The sequence below is a fragment of the Pygocentrus nattereri genome, chromosome 12 (assembly GCF_015220715.1).
Source record: "Pygocentrus nattereri isolate fPygNat1 chromosome 12, fPygNat1.pri, whole genome shotgun sequence".
Taxonomy (NCBI): Eukaryota; Metazoa; Chordata; class Actinopteri; order Characiformes; family Serrasalmidae; genus Pygocentrus; species Pygocentrus nattereri.
The window spans coordinates 6321281-6345903 of record NC_051222.1 but is presented as its reverse complement, the minus strand read 5'-3'; the positions used below and the strand labels follow the sequence as shown (position 1 = coordinate 6345903).

General features: G+C 41.8%; 1 protein-coding gene across 2 annotated transcripts in view; it reads left to right on the top strand.

Moving 5' to 3' along the window:
* Nucleotides 1–24623, top strand: part of LOC108441681 (receptor tyrosine-protein kinase erbB-4-like) — a 249159-nt gene that overhangs the window by 188731 nt on the left and 35805 nt on the right. For both annotated transcript variants that reach the window (XM_017721334.2, XM_037543609.1), the window contains exons 7-17: nt 666–807; nt 2139–2252; nt 3766–3892; nt 5408–5481; nt 6869–6959; nt 9921–10120; nt 10284–10416; nt 11812–11905; nt 16892–17046; nt 20080–20124; nt 22201–22333. In XM_017721334.2, coding sequence (XP_017576823.1) covers nt 666–807; nt 2139–2252; nt 3766–3892; nt 5408–5481; nt 6869–6959; nt 9921–10120; nt 10284–10416; nt 11812–11905; nt 16892–17046; nt 20080–20124; nt 22201–22333 — 1308 coding nt within the window. The remainder of the gene's footprint in view (nt 1–665; nt 808–2138; nt 2253–3765; nt 3893–5407; nt 5482–6868; nt 6960–9920; nt 10121–10283; nt 10417–11811; nt 11906–16891; nt 17047–20079; nt 20125–22200; nt 22334–24623) is intronic.

Here is a 24623-nt window from a genome sequence, read left to right as displayed (position 1 = left end):
TAGGTTTTCATGGTGATTTGGATTAGCCCACATTCTACAGTTTTAGGGACGTCCCCGTGACTTTAGTTCTGAGCCACTATTTCTCACTGGAAATCCAGGAAGCTTCAATAACTCATACAAATAATGCAGAAGTAATGAGGCAGTACTCATCCAAAAGGCCATATAGGACCTTAATGGCGACTTCAGTGTAGGGATGGCAGCTTCTGTAGATGTATGTTTTCATTTTTCATGGATTTAGATAATGAACAATGTCCCTAATGCCCCCCCCCACCCACCCCAATTCTATTATTATCTATTTTATAACTCTGTTGTTATTTGTCACACATTGTCTGCATCTGTTTGTTAATATCAGCGCTTGAACTTTGGAAAAATTACCAGTGTTTTTTTAGTTATTGTTGCTTTCAACAGTTGATTATGTGCAGCATCTGCCAAGAGTTTTTAATTAGAGTTGCATTTCACCCCTTGGCATAACGACTTGGATCGATGGCTGCAATTGTGTTGATGCTGCCAGGAGCGGCGTTGAACTCAACCTTATGTTTGTAGTCCCTCCAACAGAAAGTTTTAATTATAACTCACAAATGTGACTAATGGCTTGGAGTCTGCCGTTGATGAACTGCGAAATTCAGGCTTGAGGAAACCGATGTGTCTCTTGCTTTGCTCTTCAGGCTTGCACCAACTTCAACGACAGCGGGGCTTGTGTGACACAGTGTCCTCAACCTTTTGTCTACAACCCAACGACCTTCCAGCTCGAACACAATCCCAAAGCCAAATACACCTATGGAGCATTCTGCGTCAAGAAATGCCCACGTGAGTGAGCGTACAACGTCCAAACATGAGATACATTACAAATTGTAATGAAGTTTTCCTGTGTTTAGTGTGGCTCTGTAAATTGGTTGATGATATTACTGCTATAAAATCAGTTTGGGATGTTCTGTTGATGTTTTTCAGTGGCCTGTATCATGTGAAAGCAAATTGTCCTTGCTTTGCCGAAATTGAGCTTGATGCACTGCAGTAAACACTGGAAAAGTTTCAGAACATACCGTTCTGTATCAGTGGTCACCAATCCTAGTCCTGGAGATCTTCCTTCCTGTGAAGTCTAGTTCCAACCACATTCTGCCACACCTGCTCCATATAGTTAACTTCTTCAGAAGTCCTTAATTGGCTGGAATAGATTCATTAGTAGTAGGTAGGGGGGGGGGGGGGTTTGTTTCCAGAGGGTCTAGGAGGGTTGATGAAGAATGTTGGCTTATATCATGCATATATGGGAACTAAGCTGCAAAACAGCCCATTCATTGTGATTGTAATGTCAAATCTATGAATAAATTGACATATGCCCACTCATTCAACCTATAGTAGTTTAGCTCTTTGTACTAAAAGGCTCTGCTGATTCTCACTGAAGTGATAAAGAGTGTCGTTACTGCATACAGTCTGTTATTGGAGTGGGAAAAAATGGTTAAATGTTGTTCTGTTTCTGGCTGCCAGGAAGCAAATGGACCACCACATCCACACATTTGAAAGTAACCCCAAACACGACCCCCCCAAACCCCCCCCCCCCCCATCCCCGCATCACTGCTGTTTATTCTGTGTATTTACATATATCCGACTCAAAGGAACCAAAACAGCATCTTAATTTTAAATGATAAAGAATAGTTGAAGAATACCCCTCAGGGATTTGAGTTCCCCCGCAAAATATATGCCCGTAACACATCAAGTAAACGTAGGACCAGAGGTGCCCAATGACAGTGCCTACATTAGAGCTTTGTTTATAGCATAGCTAAACTGCTTTCCCAGTTTCACCAGTCTGTGCTGAGTTTATTCAGCTATTGTTCTCCTCAGTGTCTGTAAATGTAACGTTTACTGTACGAGGAAACTCAGTCTCAGTTTCAGTTTGCGTCACTAACAGCAGAATCATGTTTGATTCTGAGAAACGACACTATCTTTATATTTCAATCCCAGATCAACGTGCAATTCACTGAGCTGCTTCATGTCTGAGCACAGCTTTTGCATTGTAATGCAAAGTCATTCTTTTTTTTTTACCACGGCCCCTTAGGCACTCTGTAGAAAAATGGGACAAGAAGGAAAATAAAATGTGGAAAAGGCACTTAATCCTGAGAAGCTCTGCTACTTTCCTCCCACAGACAACTTTGTGGTGGACCACAGCTCCTGTGTGCGAGCCTGCCCAAGCAACAAGATGGAGGTGGAGGAGAACCGCATCAAAATGTGCATCCCGTGCACTGACATCTGCCCTAAAGGTGAAGATCCACCATTCTCTGTCTCCCAATTAGAGAGCATTTGCCCCAGAAGTGAAGACAACAGTTTGCAGGCATGGGCTGATGTCAGTAGAGCTTACGGAGCTTTTGTAAACCATACTTAATAGAAATGATAGAAGCGTACGGTCCTGTGGCCTGGAGTAAGAGGACCTGTAATTGTGGCAATTAATTAGGGATTGATCAGGTTTCAGATTAAGCTACACTCTTAAAAAAAGATGGTTTTTCAAGGGTTCTTTAGTAAGGAAAATGGTTCTATATACTGTACAACCATTAATACTCAAAGAATCCAAGGCATGACTAAAGCTTTCTCTGCACCATGAAAGCCTTCTTCAGATTGATGGAGAATGTGCTGTAGATGGTTCTATGTAGCACTTTATTTGAAAAAAGGTTCTGGATAACACCATAAAGGGTTCTGCTATGGTTACGATGTCAAGCTTGTAACAGTTGAAGAACGTGTTCTGGTGCTATATAGAACCATCTGCAGCACATTCTCCATTAATCTGAAGAACCAATGCAGAGAAATGTTTAATCATGCAAAGGGTTCTTTGGGTGTTAATGGTTCTATATAGAACAACTTTCTTTACTAAAGAACCTTTGAATAAGCATCTATTCTATTCTATTAATGTTTATTATAATAATTAGTGTGTATTTTAATCAGCAATGTTGGCTGATCTTGATTCAGCCTATCTATCTATCTATCTATCTGTCTGTCTGTCTGTCTGTCTGTCTGTCTGTCTATCATGTCAGCTATGTGAAAAAGTCATGATGAATGGACCAGAAGAAATGGCTCACAATTGCTTAAAATATGTAACATTACCTTCCATTAAACACACATCTTCCAAACCACTACTCCTTCTGGGTCATGGGGGGTGCTGGGGCCTATCCCAGCGGTCATCGGGCAGAAGGCAGGATACACCCTGGACAGGTCGCCAGTCCAATGCAGGGCAGAGAGACAGAAACATACATTCACACTCACCTAAGGGCAATTTACCATGTCCAGTTGGCCTGACTGCATGTTTTTGACTGGGGGGGCGGGGGGCGGAGAACCCAGAGGAAACCCACACAGACACCGGGAGAACATCCAAACTCCACGCAGAAAGGGCCCTGGTCACCCAGCCGGGGGAATTGAACCCGGGCGCTACCCACCATGCTACCGTGCCACCCTTCCATTAAACAGTGACACATATAATTTCAAATATAAGTATATTTCATAGTATCATCTAAAGACACTCACATCTGTTGAAATAACTCTTTTGTAGCATAAAACCAACTAATAGAAGAATCAATGAACATTTTTTGACTGTTTAAAAGGCAATTAGCCATTAGACATGCAACACAACCCAGAAAAATCACCACAGCATGAGGCAACCAGTGGGGTGCTCTATCTGAAGTTTGGCTGTTTTAGTATTTTTTAACGTGAGATAACTGGTCATGTTTTCTCAGGCTGTGCCTAAGCCTGCTCTTGTTGTTTGTCTGTGTTATGTCTGGTTCACAGTGTGCGATGGCATCGGCACAGGCAGTTTACAGATGGCCCAGACGGTGGACTCCAGCAACATTGACAAGTTTGTCAACTGCACCAAGATCAATGGCAACCTGATCTTCCTCGTCACTGGGATTAAAGGGTGGGGGCTCACTGAACCTCACTGTGTCGTCTTCTGAGGTTTCTGTTGGTTCACTGTCATACATTTTTCGGTACACAGTGTTATAAATGACTCTAGATGCAAGAGATTTCCCAAAAGTGTGCTAGACTCCATTGGCTGATACAGCAGCAGCCCTCTTGGGATTTGCAGTGCAAATGTTTAGTTCTCAAAAATTGAGGTTGTTCCTCAGTTATACTGTTTCTGCTGTAGTCCCTGTGGGTAGCAATTTGCAATGCTGGCCCCAGACTTAAAGTAGATGAAGTAAATATTAGGCCAGCTTGATGGAGCAGTTATGTGCCATGCAGCAGTGCAGTCAGCTGATTTCATCTGGGATTTGGTAGAGTCTTCATTCCACCAGCCTTCTCTGCGTAGAACGCACACCCACATCTGTGTAGTGTCGTCTTTTTTTGTGGTGGTGTTTTTTTTCCCCATAAGTTTGAATGGTTGTAGATGCTGCTATAGTCATAACCCAATCCTGACCTTAACCTCGAACAAAAGATCGTTTTAGCCTGGAATGCGAGTCAAGAAAATTGGGAATTGAAAGCAAATAAGCTTGTGCTTAACATTATGATATGTCTCACATTTGAGAACCGTGAGATGCCCGAAATATGTACTCCACCAGGAGGCAGTCCAGAGCCTACGTCTTGAGTTTTAATCTGTTTAGATCGATGAAGGAAGCAGATAATACCGGTGTAGCTACAGCACATAGGAAATGTAGCAGAACGGATAAACAAGAAGCTCAAGTTCATTTTAGGCTCAAGATGGGATAAAACTGGTAGCATCATTTAGTGGGTTTGTCACATCTGGTATCAGGTAACTAACTGTTTCTGGGGTGAACAGTTTGGGGTGAAACGGCTCGGCTCGTAGCATTAGTTGAGGTAACAGATAAATGTTTGTCTTTTTTCTGAAGACTAGATTGGAATATTTTTCATTGTGTAAAGTTCTTTGGGGGTGTTTTTTGGAATATCTTGCACCTTACAAATTTCAAACATCAAATTCGACTGAGATGCCCACCCCTTGTGCACTAATCCATATTTGAATTGTTTGGAGCATCAAATTAAACCTAAAGGTGGGTCACTGAACACATTTACATAGATGTTGTCATCATTTAAACACTGAGCATATACTTTCATCCAGAGTAAGTTTCAGTGCCAGGTGAATGTAACATTAGCAGTCTAGTGGACTTTTATTATGGAGCTTCTGCTCAGAAGTTTATTTGAAGGTGTGTTGTTTGCTGGAAAAGAATACGAATGCTACAGCCAAAATGTGGTGGTTATCGGCTTCAATCAACAGCTGTAATTCCAAATTTCCGACGCTAATAATTGCATTTTCCCGTTTTTCATTACATAATACATCAGCCGTCTTTACAGAGAGCCTTTTTTTTATAGTGGGGAACCAAACATCCTCAAAATATTCCATCATTCTGAGGAGAACTGGTCCCAACCACAAAGCACTAAATACACACCTTTATAGCATCTGTTATCTCTCTTCATTCAGAGATATGTACCATGGAATCGCAGCCTTGGACCCTGAGCGCCTCAACGTCTTCCGCACTGTCAGAGAAATCACAGGTGAGCTATAGGAGTCCATAGGAGTCTTCATGAGACTTTTCTTTTCATAAGACTTTTTTGTTTGTTCCTTTCGCCTCAACACAAGCACATTCAGTGATGTTTAGATCTGGACTCCAGGATGGACAGTCCATTGTTCTGAGAACATCAGCTGCATGGTTTGATAAACAGGACTTGCTGAGGTTTGCTAATCTGATGGGGACAGTCTTGATGGTCATCCAAGTGTTGGCATGGTAGTTAAAAGTCCTGTTTTTCTCTGGACCTGGACCTTCTCTGAAGCTAAGGGTGGTCTCTGTAATTCATGACGGTCACTCTTTAATGCCAGAACAGGGTGTCCAACGCCCCATGTAAATAGATCTCCTTTATCTTTCAAAGCAGATACCAAGAAGCACTGAAACAGTGTGTTTCTATGTGTAAGCTAGCAATCACTCATGTGTGCACACTCATTCAGAGTGAGATCTATCACTTCTTCATTTATGAGTTTCCACCTCCTTAGTCTTTGAACATCCGCCGTCGTGTATTTGCGCTTTTGGTGAAGGGAAATATTAATTTGCATGATGAAATACAAAAGCAAATACAGCACAACAATGAGCCGTTCCTCATATTAAAGCGCTTTGTCACTTCCAACCCGCACTGCGGGGTGTGCCAAATAGCTAATGAAGTAAAACAGTCGCTTCATGATGAAAATGCTGGCAGGAGGAAAGAGCGATGGCATCGCTTCTTCATATATAGGCCGCACTGTCGATCATTAAAAACAAAATTATGGTTGATGGCATTAAAATTCATCGTTAACTAGGATTATGATCTTTTTTTTCATTCGTCAGTTGAAAATAATAGACTTTCTTTCCAGTTTTGGGATTATAGAACAAGAAAAAGAAGCTGATCAGGCGTAACATCATGACCACCTCCTTGTTTCTGCGCTCACTGTCCACTTTATCAGCTCCACTTTCTGTATAGCTGCACTCTGTAGTTCTACAGTTACAGACTGTAGTCCATCTGTTTCTCTGATACTCTGTTACCCTGTTCTTCAGTGGTCAGGACCCCCATGGACCCTCACAGAGCAGGTACTATGGTGATCATGCTATGGTTCTGGGTGGTGGATCATTCATTCTGCAGTAACACTAAGGTGTGTGTTGTGCTGGTACGAGTGGATCAGACACAGCAGTGCTGCTGGAGTTTTTAAACACCTCAGTGTCTCTGCTGGACTGAGAATAGTCCACCAACCAAAACCATCCAGCCAACAGCGTCCTGTGACCACTGATGAAGGACTAGAGGATGACCAACACGAACTGTGCAGCAGATGTATAGATGTTTTGGATCATTTCTCCCAGTATATTTTTTGGACCGTTGTCTAACAGTGAATTGATTTTGCACTCTCTTGTCATCTCAGGATTTTTGAACATCCAGTCATGGCCGGAGAACATGACGAACTTTGGGGTCTTTTCCAGCCTAGCTACGATCGGGGGGAGATCCCTGTACAGGTAAAAGGTGTACACTTACAGTGTTCAGCAGGGGACATGTGGGTGTCTAGACCCACAGCTGCAATGTCTGTGTAAAAAGTGCTATACAAATATTTATAGAATTTAAATGAACTGTTGACAATTGAAAAGTTAATGAGCATAAATTGAGCATATATTATTAAGTAATTACTCGATGTTACTCCATTTAAATTGGCATGCACAGTTGTCCGACTTGCTGCACTCACATGTTAGTGGTAGATGAAGGCAAACTGGATATTTAGTTTTTTTCAACATAGCCACTGCAACTAGCAATGTTGCACAGATCGCAGCAGTGAGTGGAAAGTTTCACCAAGAAGTACATTTTACCAACTTTCGCCATCAACAACAGCATGAAATATACCAAATGTTCGTTTTTTAGTGAGTTATCAATGCCAAACATCTCGCTGTTGAATCCCAGGCGATTTTATACAACGAAAACCAAAGGATACAGAGCATCCTCCTTTTTCCACCTTAAGTCTACACTGCTAATGCTGTCCTCTGATTATCACCCATTTTCTCCAACGCCACAGTCGCTGTGCCAACATTTGTGCGGAATGACGTTTTTCAGTGCAAACGTGAGCGCAGAAGACGCTCTAAATTAGTCTAAGAAACTAGACTTAGATAAAATACATTTCCAGAAGCAGTATGAGACTTTATATCTGACTTTATAACACATATGCCCATTCCCATTTCACCCCTCGCAGCCCATCTGTTTTGCCTGTTCACACCTAGGGGGTAGGGTGTCCTGATTGCTGTTGAAATAGAGGGGTAGGTTGAAGTGTTAGGGCTGCAAGACCCTCCAAACGGAGGTTTTTCAACCGGCAAGGTGGCTGAACAAGAGAACTTTATCTTACTTTAATGTCATTCCAGTGTATTACGGTATTTTTCTTCATAACAAGCTTAAAAATCGCTAGTAATTTACTAGCTAGCTAATTTTCCTGTTCCACCTTAAATAGTCCAACACCTCAAGTGCCAGAATGTAACTGCTGCTCCATGTAAGGTGGAACGGAAAAATTCAAACGAGAAGCTGGTGAATAGCTGACTTCAGCTTCATATGACTAAAGATGCCCTAAATGTAACTAAAGCCAGCTGAACTTTACCCTCCCCTGCCATCACTGCAGACCGACAGGGTCGTCTACAGAGCAGCACAAGTAGCTGGTAATGAAGTGATGCTCTTTTTATTTAAGGATCCCATTTTGTAGGGAAGATTTCAACCACTGCCCCTTGTAACTCAGTCCCAAGGTGCTAGGTGACGCTCGAAAACAAGGGGTAGGGGTAAATAATGCACCCAGATCTGCAGCGAAAAGGCGAAGACCACGGCAGAGTTTGTGACAGTGAGGTAACTTGTGTGCAGCTGCAGTTAGCCAAGGAGGTAACATAGCAGTTAGCAAGCTGGCTATCTTGCCTATCACAAACACTAAAACCACAAAACTGAAACCGGACATAAAAAATATATACTCAGCAAAGCATAGCGATCTATGTTGATCTACAGCAAAGACGTGTGGGTAACTAACACCATCCTTCACATCTCTGGCTGTAGCCATACTGCGCAGATTACTGCATAACTCCTAGTACCATTAACATAACTTGTTATTAGTCTAACTTAGATATGATTCAGTACAGTTCTTCATATCAGATCGGTGGGTTCATATCCAGAGCACGTCGCTCATCCACTGAGCCCTGTGAATTCAAAGCCACTTCGCTCCATCCAGAGGCATTCTGGCTTTTCTCCAGAGCAGCCTGGAAAGCAAAGACCCCTGTGCTGATCATATTAATGAAGCAGTTTGTCTTGCTCGGGCCTTCTCCTGAAACCCTTGCCTTCAAACGGCCCCTTTGATGCACTGAAAGACCTCCTTTGATTAATATGCTGTTTTTATTGCTGGTTTACATTCCCTGATCTCATCACATCAAAGAGTGTCTCCTTTTTGAATCATTTATTTTATATTTATTTTTGGCAATATGCATTTATATTCGTCAAGTGGTGATGGAATTTCATGTTTTCTCGGGATTTTAACACACATACCACTCAGAAGGTTGGAAGCAGTGTAGAGAAACACTACATACACGCTAGTGAACACACACACACTAGAGGGCAGTGAGCACACTTGCCTGGAGCAGTGGGCAGCACTATCTGCAGCGCCCAGGTAGCAGTTGGGAGCTGGGTGTCTTGATCAAGGGCACTTCCAGTTGCAGGGGCTCGTTCCCTAACCCGCAGCCCACGACTGCCCCCAAAGCATGTCAGAAGTGGGATTTGAGGCCATGCCTCCAGGGGAGACTGCAACTTGAACGCAGCACCTTAAACCACTCGGTCATCCTGACCACCAAGATGTCCAGGAGTGGCATTAGGGGCCGGAGAACTTAAAGAATGTACACAGAGATCCAGTAATACAACTACTGGCCAACACTGTTCCTTGTGAAACCATACCTGTTTGCTGAGCGTGTTTGAGATAATTTTATCTTATCCAAAATGTGCACTTACGGACACTTTGCAGTATAAATCTTACAGTAGTGAATGACATGAAATCTTTGAAGAGCCATATGGACAGTTTGGCCATATCAGCAAACATTGGTTAATTGTAAAGAGAGCTTGAGTTTAAAAGGTGGTGTATAATTAAAACTTACGAATATTACTTGCACACCAACAGTTCTATAAGCCATTGCTTTGCCAATAACACTAATGTTCTTTACATACTCATTGTTCATAAGTTTTCTCGGCCATAATTATCGTCATAGATTATTATCGGACATTAACAAATTTTTCCTGAGGTGACATCATGAAAGCACCAACAATGCAGTATTAATATTAAAAGTGAATGTAACAATTTGGGAATTGACCCGTTGTTATGCCCGTCTTTCCCCCCCTCTCGTTGCTGCTAACTACTACTCTCAGACTTTGCCTTACAATTCCCGTTCATGTTAACAGTTTTTACTTCATTCCTCCAGTGGGATCTCTCTGCTGATCCTGAAGCAGCGCTGGATCACCTCCCTTCAGTTCCAGTCCCTGCAGGAGATCAGTGCAGGAAATGTCTACATCACCAACAACAGCCAGCTGTGCTACTACAACACAGTGAACTGGACCGGCCTGTTCCGCACCAGTGGTCAGAGAGCCCTTATCAAGAGCAACAAGGACCCACGAGAATGCAGTGAGAGTGCTTGGCCCCCTATATTGCCACTGCGTTGTATTAACTGCCTGCTTTCAATTATTCAGTGATGCTACTATTACTTTTATTACTACTAGATTTCTTAGGTTTGTGTGTTTGTGTGTGTGTGTGTGTGTGTGTGTGTGTGTGTGTGTGTGTTTGACAGCTCATGAGCGGATGGTGTGTGATAAGCTGTGTTCAGAAGCTGGATGTTGGGGTCCCAGTCCAGATCAATGTCTGTCCTGCAGGTTCTACAGTCGAGGCAGAACCTGTGTGAAGTCCTGCAACCTCTACAGTGGGTGAGTGTGTGTGTGTGTGTGTGTATGAACATCAAATTACAGCTAACCCTGCAAAGATGAATGATAAACTATACACTAAGCAGCACTGCTGTGTCTGATCCACTCGTACCATCACAACATACACTAACACCCCACCACCACATCAGTGTTACTATGGTGCTGAGAATGACCCACCATCCAAATAGGACCTGCTCTGTGAGGGTCCATGGGGGTCCTGACCACTGAAGAACAATGTAACAGAGTATCAGAGAAACAGATGGACTACAGTCTGTAACTGTAGAACTACAAAGTACAGCTGGTGGTCATGATGTTCTGCCTGTTCAGTCAACATACTCAGTGCTAGCTACATTTTGGTGACTTGTTTTAAGGTCCGTTTTAAACAATTAAGTAAATTAAACTTGTTAATTGAAATGAAACTTGCAGTAGCTTGTTAGTAGTTATGGAATAAGTTCATGCTGAATGCTTACTGGCTCCTACTATCTTTCATTGATATTAGACACTTAACTAGACTTATTTTTCTGAGGACTACCTTAAAGAACAACAAGCAACAAACACAACATTTTAAAGTTGCATTTGAATGATAACCACTGAAAGGCTAGTTAGCCTTTATTGTAAATTTAGCTACGGTAAGCTAAATTTGACTCTGAATTTCAGTGTGACAGTTCTCTAAGATCTACCTCAAAGAACAAATGTCAAACGTGAAAGACGCTACATTTTCTGAAAGTTGGTAGAAGCTAGTGTTGAGTAAGTGTCACAGTTGGCCCCTCCCAGTTATCCATGTGCTTTTTTTTTACTTGGCCATGTGCTTTTTGTTTTAATTCTTCCCTGTCCTGCCCCCTTGTTTCTAGACTCCGCCCTTGATTGTAACCACCTGTGTTTGCCACCTGTGTCTTGTTGTCTCTCGTCATCCCTGTTGTATTTAAGCCCTGTGTTTTCCCAAGTTAGGTAGCTGGTCTTTGTAGTGTTTGGTATGGTACTGTTTGGTATTGTTTGGTGATTGTTTTCTTCCGGCTTCTGTTGTGTTTGTTCTGTGTTTCTGTATTGTGTCTGTACCCCTATCTCTCCGTGTTGGCTCCTTGACCCTGGACCGTCTTGACCCTGATGTTGGATTTGCCCCGAATAAATCTTATCTCCACATATGCGTCCGCCTCATCATCGCTCCATGACATTACAACATGTTCATGCTGACCAAGCTTTTATTTTTATTAGCCGTGTTAGCATGATAGAAAATCACATTTTGTCTTATAATATTTTGGCTTAAATTGATCTTGAAGGCAGTTTCTTCTAGAGGCCTCAAGATCTCATCTACACAGTATAACATAGGAAAAGCAAAATGTGCATATCTTCATTACGGGTCTTGGAACATTACTAAAACTGACCGTGTGTGCTTTTCAGAGATGTTCGGGAGTTTGCCAATGGTTCGGTGTGTGTGGAGTGTGACAGCCAGTGTGAAAAAGCTGGAGATAAAACCCTGACCTGCCATGGGCCAGTAAGTATCTACAGAAGTGCTTCTTAAGGCCATTTTACCTCCAATTTACCTGCATCTGTAGATCATTTCTATAACAAAGAATAATGTTCCCCATACCATTAAAAATGATAGTCAGTCAGCCAAGACAGGTGTCTGCAGTTTGCTTCTTTAGTTTTGCACTGGAGCTTCAAGGCTAATGTAGCTGATAAGTGATAGAAATGTATGTATAATAGTTAGCATGTTGATGTAGTTTTTGTAATTGACTCTCCTATACACACAACAAGTAGACATTATGTTTATTGTCTTATTCATTTGTACAAAGGAAAAAATAACATTATTTACAAAATGACTGACTTTAACAAATAATGTGCTCCCAATAGACTGGTTTAGCAAATATTAGGCTCCAAATAGACAGGGTTTAACAAATATTGGGCTCCCAATAGACAGGGTTTAGCAAATATTGGGCTCCCAATAGACAGGGTTTCTCAAATATTGGGCTCCAAATAGACAGGGTTTAACAAATATTGGGCTCCCAATAGACTGGTTTATCACATATTGGGCTCCAAATAGACAGGGTTTAACAAATATTGGGCTCCCAATAGACTGGTTTATCACATATTGGGCTCCCAATAGACAGGGTTTCTCAAATATTGGGCTCCCAATAGACTGGTTTATCAAATATTGGGCTCCCAATAGACAGGTTTCTCAAATATTGGGCTCCCAATAGGCTGGGTAATCAAATATTGGGCTCCCAATAGGCTGGGTAATCAAATATTGGGCTCCCAATAGGCTGGGTAATCAAATATTGGGCTCCCAATAGGCTGGGTAATCAAATATTGGGCTCCCAATAGGCTGGGTAATCAAATATTGGGCTCCCAATAGACTGGTTTATCAAATATTGGGCTCCCAATAGACAGGTTTCTCAAATATTGGGCTCCCAATAGGCTGGGTAATCAAATATTGGGCTCCCAATAGGCTGGGTAATCAAATATTGGGCTCCCAATAGGCTGGGTAATCAAATATTGGGCTCCCAATAGGCTGGGTAATCAAATATTGGGCTCCCAATAGGCTGGGTAATCAAATATTGGGCTCCCAATAGGCTGGTTTAACAGGCTGGGTATACTGAAAAAAAAACCCCTCTGTCTACAATTTTTGAACTTCAGTTTTGGAAACTCTTTTTTTATTCACTTTCATTTCAGTTTATTTGAGTTTATCTGAGTCAATTCTTTATACAAATGGTTTGATGCAATATCTAATGTCCTTAGCAATAACTCCTGAAAAATAAATAACATGTTCCTTAAGGAATGTGTGGTCTCTGACTTTTTGTATAGTATGGTATTTGAGTTAGAACGTTTTGTTTTTTAATGAGTACAAATTGCAGTGAATCTGCTGTGAGAATCTTACCAAGTATTGCTTTTACAAAGCCAATTTATTGAACATGTTAAAGTTTTTTTTAATAATTTAATGCTGAAGATCTTCTGATCTTTAAATGAACAGTAAAAAATCTAAAATTTACTCTGGTGGCAATGAATGGTTTAATATTGAGAAAATTCGATTCTGACTGCCAACTAGGCCTGTCACGATAACAAAATTTTCAGAACGATATATTGTCCCAGAAATTATTGCGATAAATGATAATATTGTCATTTTAAAGTGCCATTATAGAATTTTTTCTTGCTTCTGGGCTCCCCAAAGGAGCTTTAAGACAATGTGCCACAATAATAATATAGTAGCATAATAATACAATTACACCATTTTAACGTGAAATGAACTTTTTTATTATTAGGAACAGACATTTGGCTTCCAATATGAAAATATTTTAATATCCCAAATAAATAAAACAAATAAAATACAACCATACTTGGGCTCTGTGGATTCTGAGAAAATTGCACAAAATATTAAACAGACCTTTATAACAAAATAAACTCTTTAACAAAAAGTGCAAAAGAATGGCATTGCAACATTAAGTAACAACATAAATATTAAAGTAACATTTACATTAATTCAACTTTTTAAAACTCTGAACATAACACAAAGGTACTTGGAGTCTCTCTTATCTGATCATATATGTATATGCTATAAATCACAGTGATACGAATCACAAATTCACAAAAAGTTTATAAATGTTTGCTTTTCGACCGGATTTAACGGCAGCATCTCTTTGGCTATATCGCGAGTTACACTATCTGTGAGTGTGCGCCATTTTGGGCTATCGCGTTTGTATTTACACTGCCGAGCAAAGGCATCCGTAATAGCCACCTGACGGGAAGACCCCTCTCCAGCTCGGGAAGACCCCTCTCCAGCTGAAGTTTTTGTTTTCAGCTCGGAAAACTGGGATGGATGGTTGTGCTTTAAATGTGACCTCAGGTTAGTTGTATTGCCAGCTTTCTTTGACACCGTTTTGAAACATACCGGCTCATTCACATTGATGGGTTCTCCACGCTCATTTGGCTTAAAGCCAAAATACTCCCACACCGGAGCCGTGGAATGTGGCTTTGAAACAAAGTCCATCTGGACTGGACGACTCTAAACGTTCTTGCTGGAGCTGTTTAGTTTTAAGAAAACTAAAGAACTGCGAGAGAGCAGCACTGCGTGACTTTCTGAAATCTAACGTAGTTGCGGTTTATTCTCATGTAAACAAATTTGTGCGGAAACCCAATGGCCAATTATCGACATCGGCAAAAATGATCGCGGTTAAAAATTATCGTACGATAAGTCGATAATGTAATTATCGTGACAGGCCTACTGCCAACCAATGATGTCCAAACAATATCTATCACACTGCCGGTCAAAGACATTATATATAGACTCACATACTTACTAGAACATATACACATACACACACATATATAGTAGCCACCTCCTTGGATACTAAGTAGCAGCCTAGCAAAACATTAACAACCACCTGGGATAACATGGCAATAGCCAAGCAGCACCTTAGCAACCATCTGAGATACCATAGCAGTGGCTTAGCAACATCTTAACAACTACCTAACAAACACCAAGCATCTTTCTGCCAACAAGAATGAATACTATAGCAACCTCATAGCAACACTATCTTGGAATTACTGTGATCAAAACAGTCAGCAGTGTCCTGAAACTTCTTTGCCACTTTATGTCTGTAAATGAGTCTTCAATTTCTAGTTATCACTAGACCCTTTTAAGAGTCCTGATTTTGCTATGGAATTTCAATGTAATCAGCAATTACACAATTAATTACATAGTAATTACACACTAAGTAGGTCTTGAAATTGGTTGACACTCTGTACTGACAGATTCAGGTCTGCTAAGTCTTTTTCTATTTGTCTCATGGCAACAAATATCAAAGGAAAATGTAACTGGCTTTGTTTCTGCAAAACAAGACTGTTCACACAACATCAGCATTTCATCATATTCGTATTATACTAAAGTAATTTTGCTTCACTTGAACGTTTGGAAACCAAACCTTTGGCAGAATTTCTTGTTTTGTTTCAAAGAGCTGCCACTGAGAAATGTAACATATATAACGTTTCACCATGCGTTTGTCACTGGTGGTGATGATGCTCAGGTTAATAATGCAACCCGCATACTAAGACATATCAAAGTTCTGAGGCCTTGTGAAAATATCGATTTCCACGTTATGCGCTGAAAAGGTATGTGATGAATTTTCTGCAAGATCTCTTTTCAGAGTCCATCAAAGTTCCCATTTGTGAGCTCCAGTGCATGAGTGCATAATCTTGACGATGCGCTGCTGGAGGAGCTTCTCGCTCTTTCCAAACTGTGATCCACAACGTTACAGACAGCCTCATAAATAATGACTCCAGCTGAGGGCTGCTTTTCCAACATGGAATCAGGGCAGTGTCAGGCACTGTGTACAACAGCTGTCAGCCTCGCTCTTCCTTCCAGGTGAAAGCCTGTCCGTCGACCCTCTCTAACATGCATAATTAACATCCTGAAGCATGTTAGACGCTGAAGTTGACCATCCGTGCAGGAGGGGCTATCGCACATATTTACTTTGTCAAAGGGCTCCTTTGTTTATTTCCGTCGAGTACTCAGTGCCTGTTTATTAACCAGTGTTGTATTATAGTGTAATATAGCATTTAAACATATACCCTGTTCTTCAATGGTCAGGACCCTCACAGAGCAGGTACTATTTGGGCGGTGGATCATTCTCAGCACTGATGGTGGTGGTGGTTTTAAAACACCTCAGTGTAGCTGCGGTACTAAGAACCAAAAATATCCAGCCAACAGCGTCCTGTGACCACTGATGAAGGACTAGAGGATGACCAACACAAACTGCAGCAGCAGATGAGCTGTCGTCTCTGACTTCACATCTACAAGGTGGACCGACCAAGTAGGAGTGTCTAATAGAGTGGACAGTGAGTGGGCACAGTGTTTAAACCTCCAGCAGCACTGCTGTGTCTGATCCACTCGTACCAGGACAACACACACTAACACACCACCACCACGTCATTGTTACTGCAGATAATACCTGTACCTAGTACCTAATAGTACCTGCTCTGTCTATCATGGGGTCCATGGGGGTCCTGACCACTGAAGAACAGGGTAACAGAGTATCAGAGAAACAGATGGACTACAGTCTGTAACTGTAGAACTACAGAGTGCAGCTATACAGTAAGTGGAGCTGATAAGGTGGACAGTGGGTGTAGAAACGAGGAGGGGTACCTAATAAAGTGGAATGTTGGTGTACGGTTGCATGCAAAAGTTTGAACACGGCCAGTCAAATGACATGTTTTATAGACTTGCTAAGTGAACGTTCTGTACAGGGGACGAATCACTGATGTGGAAATGATTCACTCCTTTGAATCAAGCAAATTCAGTGCATCGCTGAAGCGGAAGTGAAGGATATAAACATTTAGGTCTGTCAGTGTTTTGTTGCTCTATTTGTTTTCTCTTTTTCATTTATATGCATAATCTTGTGTTATTGCTCCCCCCCCCATCTCTCTCTCTCTCTCTCTCTCTCTCTCTCTCTCTCTCTCTCTGTCTCCCTCTCTCTCTCTGCTGTAGGGTCCAGATCACTGTACGAAGTGTCTTCATCTGAAAGATGGTCCTAACTGTGTGGAGAAATGTCCTGATGGGCTGCAGGGAGCCAACAGCTTCATCTTCAAATACGCTGAAAGCAACAACGAGTGCCATCCCTGCCACCCCAACTGCACCCAGGGGTGAGAGCGAGTTTATTAACATCGTACTGTATTTATTTAACTGTTGTATAAAAGCAATAGAATGCCAATGACATCACGGCCGTGATGGTCTACAGTGATTAAAACACAGCCGTGATGTTATTGGCGATCTCGAGTGGTCTACTGCTTAAATCAGACGTAGTGTTATTACATTCTGATACTTACCCCTCAAAGGTCAAAGACTTATTGATTTAAATGCATCTTATTTCCAGTCAAAACAGCGACTAAGCTCAAGCCCTCCGGGAGATATTTATAGGGAGATTAGATCTGCTTAAGGAATGCAAATTGAGTGAAAAACCAGGAATCCCAAAAATGGAATGAGTGCAGACTCTTAAAAACCCTGGTAGACCACCAAAACTCCCCCTTTAGATGAACAGCACTTAAAGCTTTCACCACTGAGAGAGAGGAGACAATCGCACTGCTTCAGATCTGAAAACATCCACAGCTGTCCATCCTTCCGCTGCGAGGAGACGACTCAGTGCTATGGGTCTGAAAGGAGGTGTAGCTGTTCAAGAAGAACCTCACTGAGAAAAGGAGACGGACAAAAAAGAAGAAAGTTTACACTAAAATACCAAAACTGGACATCTGGTCATCTGAGATGTTGGGGTTTTATGGACTGATGAATCTAAATCTGTAACTGGAATTACTTGGATCGTGGAAAGAAAACAATACAGCCAACTTCTAAGACTGAACTTTGGAGGTCTGGAAAAATTTTCCACAAGGATTTCTTTGAAAAGTGGAAGAAGTTCTTATGAAAAGAAAGCGCTGTAATAACGACATACACACTGATCCACCACTTCTATGAGCACACCTTCTTGTATCCACTCGTCCGTTTTGTTAGCTTCTCTCACAACATGCAGAAAATGGTCCTTCGCTCAAATAGTACCTGCTCTGTGAGGGTCCATGGGGCTCCTGACCACTGAAAGACAAGGGGAGGAATGTATGCAGAGAAACAGATGGACTACAGTCTGTAACTGTAGAACTACAAAGTGCAGCTATACAGTAGGTGGATCTGATGAAGTGGACAATGAGCGTAGAAACAAGAAGATATACTTAATGAAGTGGCTGGTCGGTGTGTGTATATACATGTGAACCCCCAAGTATGTGTCTATGTATCCCCCCAGACCTCCAGGCACAACAGCTGCTCCCAGAACTAATTGGATTTTTGTGTAAGCTGGTTCCAAGAAAAGCTGAAGAACACAGCACTCCTTTCTCCTTATTTTGTTCTCTTATTCTCATCTCTCTCTCTCTCTCTCTCTCTCTCTCTCTCTCTCTCTCTCTCTCTATCTATGCTCCAAAATCAAAGATCTTTGTGATACTCTCAGCCTTCGTTGCATAGCGTCCCCACTCCCTTTATCTCCACGGTGACGGTTGCCGCCGTTGGTTACTGTCAGGCCTCCACTGATCTTTTGCTGATTCTAGTCGTCCAGGCAACAGCTTCCAAAAAAAAAAAAAAAATGAACAACGACACAAAATCCAAAGACGACACCAGGTCCTGCAGACAGGCAGCAGCAGAGCAGCGTCCATACCACTCTCTACATAAAACAAGCAACTAAGCCCAAGTCTTTACTTTGCTTGCATTCGCTGTTCTGTTTCAGAAGAAACGGTGTTCATGCAAGTCTACAACTTCAGCCTAGATAGCCTAACTACTGCTCTAACGTCAGGGCTCCCTTAACATATTAATAGGTTTTGTATTTTGTGTGAGTTATTCTACCAAACTGGTTCAAAATCAGAGCTGGAAACTGAAACATTTTCACAAGAAATTTGGAATTTGGAAATTCTTGGTCAGGGCTTCGGCAGACACTTTCCAACAAAAAGACCCCTTAGAATGATATTTGTGTATGTGTTTAGCTTAATGCTGTCTCAGTTAACCTCTTAAAATTCAGGTTGGTTAAGGGACTTCAGTGCAAACTGGCTAAGCTGTTCTTAGTTTACAGACCTGTGTAATAAGTCCTTTGGCCAGCGAGTGGGCTCTGGCCATTTAAGGGGTGAATGCCTTGGGTTTAAATAGATTATAACATAATATCTATTTAAAAAAATAAAGATAAACAATTCCAAATCAAACAGAGAAGCTGCTGGTTCTTTCAGGACAATGGACTGTCCACGTCAGAGTCCAGACCTCAACATCATCATATGGGTTTGGTATTATTCGGACTGTGAGAAGCAAATGCAACCAACTTCTACGGCAGAACTTTGGAGATGTGGAAAGAAGTTCTCTGAAAAACTCAAATCAAGCTTCCGGAAAGGAATGGAAGCTGCAATAAATGTAAAAAGTGGACATTAAATATTGAATGAATAACTTGAATGTAATGGCTGTTTTGACTGGACGTGAAGGGTGGTCTGCGAAAACGTTCACAGTGGTCAGTGGTTTAAAGCACGAGCTGAGGGGTGGTTTGAAAGAGTCCAACTGGAAGAGATTGAATTCCCTACCACATGCTTTAATTTGCCCCTCGCTGTGTTTCTCTGCTGGTTCTGCATCTCGTTCTAAACGAGCTCAGTTCAGTAAGAGCCAGATGCCGCTGACCTCTTCTGCATATTAAAACCACTCCCGGAATAAATCTCTGAAATAGGCTCCAAGTATTGCATTGCACAGTATTCATCATGATATGATTCCACGTATTATTTACCGCCTTGGTGGGAATCTTGATTAGTTATTTAAATTTATCTGTGCATTACTAATGAGCAGTAAGCTAAGTTCAAAGCTGTGCTGGTAGTGCAATACGGAATCGATCATAGGAAAGCAAGACCAGCACCAAATGGAATGTACCCATAGCTTCATATGCCTGTGATGTTCACCGATAAATCTCAGAGAATCTGTATGTGAAAACACAGATATTTCTTCAATGGACTTCTTCCACTGCTCTACTATTGTCTGGCATTTAGGGCTATAAGGGAAGGTGGACAGTGCACATTGTGCTTGTTTGCTTATTTGCATTTTTATTTGAGTTTCTCTTCTTAAATGCTTGGCGATGCAAGTTGAAAGTCATATGTCAGGCAGCTGACTCTGTTTTGCAGGTGCACTGGACCCCGCATCCAAGACTGCATTGGGCTACTGGACAGGTCAGAAGAAAATCTGTTAGTATGTAACTGGTGCACCCATGTAATGTGTAAATATGGTTTTGTTAGATTAAATCAACAGCAGAAAGATGATTAAAGTTGCGGTTGAGATCAAGACAAACCAGGGTCTCATGTTACTTGGACAGGCATAAGCAAATTATCCACAGATCTTCAATTTCAACTGATTCAACTGATTGTCAACAGTGTTAGGGTTAGGTTTAGGACTGGGGTGAGGGTTGGGTTTAGGTTTTGGTGTGCAGTAAGGATTAGGCTTAGAATCAGGTCAGTGTTATGCATTAGGGTAAATAAGGCTACATGTAATAGCTAGTAAAATGTACACAATGTGGCCAAAAGTGTGGACACCTCACTCCAACACTATGGGCGTGAATATAGTTAGTCCGCGTTTTGCGGCTATAATAACTTCCACTTTTCTAGTAAGGCTTTCAACGAGATTTTGAGATGTCTGTGGGGATTTTTGACCATTCATTCAAAAGAACACTTTTGAGGTCAATGATGTTGGGACGAGAAGGTCTGGCTCGCAATCAATGTTCCAGTTCCTCCTAAAGGTGTTTAGTGATGTTGTCTGTGGAGACCACTGGAGTTCCTCCACACCAAACCCATCCAGGAGTGATCTTAGGCTTGTGTGCAGCTGCTCAACCATGGAAACCCATTTCATGAAGCTCCCAACAGACAGTTCTTGTGCTGATGTTGCTTCCAGTGGCACTCACCATGACAGTGCCATGTTTAAAGTCACTGACTCTTCCGTACAACTCGTTCTACTGCCAGTGTTTATCTCTATTATCTGCGTTTGTCTTGCATGTCTGTGTTTGATTTTATACACCTGTTAGTAATAAGTGTGGCTGAAACACTTGAACTCATTACAAAGGAGGGGTGTCCACATACTTTTGGCCATATAGTGTAAGATAAATGCAGGATAAGCATCTTCGAAGCATTTACAGTGAGCAAATAAATAGTTTCAAATAAATGGTTTCTTTTACTCTGGAAATGTCCAGCATCCAGCGACAGGTCCAAACGTTTATCATGTACATCTATAGCTCAGCAATCTAATCAATGTAGTTATTAAATAATAAGCCTTTAGTTGTAATAAGCCTTGGATTTTAAGCGGTTAAAAAGTCTGTATCATATAGTATCATACAAAATATTATGAATTTCCTCTCAGCATTTTCTTGTAAATATAAAAATAATGAATCAATAAATGTGAAGAAATAAAAAAATTGGGGAATACAATTTCTATTAAGCTCATCACCTATTTATGAGTATTTTAGTATGTAGATGTCAGCTTCTTTGCCACTAGGGGTGTGAAAAGGCTACAGATTTGCTTTTGCTTACTTTTTAACCCTTTAAGAAGCTTCTTATTCATTAACCATGCAGACTGATGGAACCTTTCCTAGGTTATATAAGTGTGTAATAAAACTTGGCTTGGTAAGAGGCGTAAGGGGCACTCTAGCCTAAAACTAGAGTTTAATATGTATAGCACAGCATTGTATCCCTCAGCCTCATCGGATTGATAGAATTCATGATTTTGTATGTTTTCGTGGCTTCATTCTCACTACAGTACCCAGCATGCACTACACAAATACATCGTACAGATACTGGAAATCCCTATGGGCACTGCCAACCTAGCTGCTGATCTAAAGGCTAATAAACACAACCAAGAGACAAGATTCTACCCTTTCAGCCAGGTCTGTTAACTGAGATATCAAGTTAGATGTCCAGGACACGTCATCAGAAAGGGTTTTTACTAGTGTATAAATGGGGAAAACCTCACTCCTGAGCACTGGTCACCAACCTGGTCCTGGAGATCTACCTTCCTGTTGGGTCTAGTTCCAACTACAGTCTGCTACACCTGCTTCGGCTAATTATCTTCAGAAGTCGGTGATGTGCTGGATCCGATCCATTGGTGTTGGTTAAGGAGGGAGGTCAACATATTAGACGCAGGGTGGAAGTATAGTGACCACAGCTCTAGACACGACTGTGGCACTGCTGTAAGAAGCGAGCAGGCATGTTTACAGAAGACGTATCGCTGGTCACATTTCTCTTTTGTTTTTGGCCCTTTAGGACGCCCCTGATTGTAGCCGGAGCGATCGGTGGGCTGTTTGTGGTGGTCATCATAGCGCTGGGCTTTGCCATTTTCGCCAGACGTAAAAGCATCAAGAAGAAAAGAGCTCTGCGCCGCTTCCTGGAGACAGAGGTGAGAGACCGTGTGTAGGAGTGAGAACAGAGTCGTTAGAGAGGTGTGATGTACTGAGTTTGATGCTGTGATCGGCCGAGTGAAGCGCTGACCAGTGGAAAGAACAATGACAGCACCGGTCATAATAAAAATAATAATGACACAGTAATGCTCGTCTCCTTTAGTAAACTTTGACTTAGGTTAGTTCACTACAATCCTCTATAAACAGTAGTGAGGCAACTCTTCTAAGCCCTTGTCTAAAATGAAAGCTAATAAAAATGTGTGTAATAACTGTGTAGTTACATATCAATAACACGTGCAACAACAATGTAACTAATAGTGATGTGCTTATTATTAGAGATGGATTACAGTAGTATGGCTTATGTAAACACACACTTCAGTTATTGGTCATGTACTCACCCAAAAGCATCTTGATAGTTGAAACATCGTGTTTTCTTTTATGTAATTACACCTGCGGTTAGTTTGAGCTGCTGTTTTTCCCAATAAGGCTTCAGACTGTAACAGGTGTGTAAGTACTTACGTTATGAGAACGCTTGCACTGCATCTGCACAGGAAACTCAAGCTTTCTAACATTTAGCTAGCTGCAATGGGATGCTTAGGTTGTGACATGGTAACCAAAGTTCTGTATGACTGCACAGGAACTGTCCACTTATTTTAATGTGTAGCTTGTACATAGTTGTAGTAGAACATATGTGTAAATATAATCTAATCAAATCACATGGATCAATGCCAATTTCACAGTGCTTATGCCACAATCTTTTAAAGGTAAATAGATTGATTTCATTGCTGAATAAATACTGGCACCTTATAGAATGGTTTTCTAGCATGTTCCAATGCAAGCTTATTATTGTACTTATTCACTATTATCAATGTCTTGGAAAAATTTGCTCACTGTAATTACATGGTAATTGTTCTGTAACAGTGAACGCATCACCAGTAGTTGCATTGTTGTTGTCCATAATGTTAATATGTAACTGTGCGGTTATATAGCGACAATACAAAGCAATATAAAGTTTTTATTGAGCATTTTTTCAACCAAAAAAGTTATGTGGGGTGATGACGACACCCTCTTGAAAAGGTTGTGGCTGTGACCGTACATTTGGTCTTCCGAAGAAAATTCTGTCCAATATATGTCAGTGGACCTCAAGTGCAATATGAAACAAATCAGAAGAAATGATGACACATCAGAAGAAACGTCGCTCGTCATAGTAGGGTGTTTTATAAAGGATTTCTAAAAGATGTCCTCCATCCTTCTATGGTCAGACAGTGTAAAACAAAAGGTTAAGATTTCAGCCTCAGGGTTACCAGACAAACTCCATTAAGTAATCAACAGTAGAAGTGTGTTTTCTCAAGTACAGTAAGAAATCTGTAAAATTACAGATACAAAATATCATCATCGTCGTGGTTAACCGCTTAATCCAGATAGGGTCGTGGTAGCAGTTGGGAGAGCAGAGAATCCCAGATGACCCTGTCCCCCGCAACTTCCTCCAGCTCATTCCCGGGGATGCCAAGCTGCTCCCAGGCCAGTTTGGAGATGTAATCCTCCAGCGGGTCCTAGGATGACCCCAGGGCCTTATCCCGGTAGGCCGTGCCTGGTACAACCCCACCGGGAGGCATCCAGGCGGCATCCGGATCAGATGCCTGAAGCACCTCAGCTGGTAGAGGAGTAGTGGCTCTACTCCCGAGCTCCTCCCAGATGATTGAGCTTCTCACCCTATCAAATAGACTGTAGCCTGCCACCCTGCAAAGAGGCTCATTTCCGCTGCTTGTATTCGCGATCTCATTCTTTCGGTCATTACCCACAGCTCATGACCACAGGTGAGGGTCGGGATGTGGACCGACCGGCAAACAGAGCTTCGCTTTATGGCTCAGCTCCCTCTTCAACACTACAGTCCGGTACAGTGACCCCATTACTGCTGCCGCCTGTCCCAGCCTGCAGCCAATCTCACGATCCCTCTTCCCATCACTCGTGAACAAGACCCCGAGATACTTAAACTCCTCCACCTGGGGCAAGTCCTCTCCCTTTACCTGGAGTGGGAATGGTTTTGCGCTAAGGCCCAATTTCTCTCATGTTTGTTTTAAAATGTTTCACTCTTTTGTAAAGTGAATTAAACTGGCAAGGGAACTGGGCTGGAGGTTAGGGAAGTAAACCACTGGTTTACTGGAACCCCTGAACAGACAGGACATGACTGAAATGCCTTTGAGCAAGGCACCTAACCCCTAACTCCCTGGGTGCTGTGGATAGGGCTGCCTACCACTCTGGACAAGTGTGCTCACTGTGTGCTTTCAC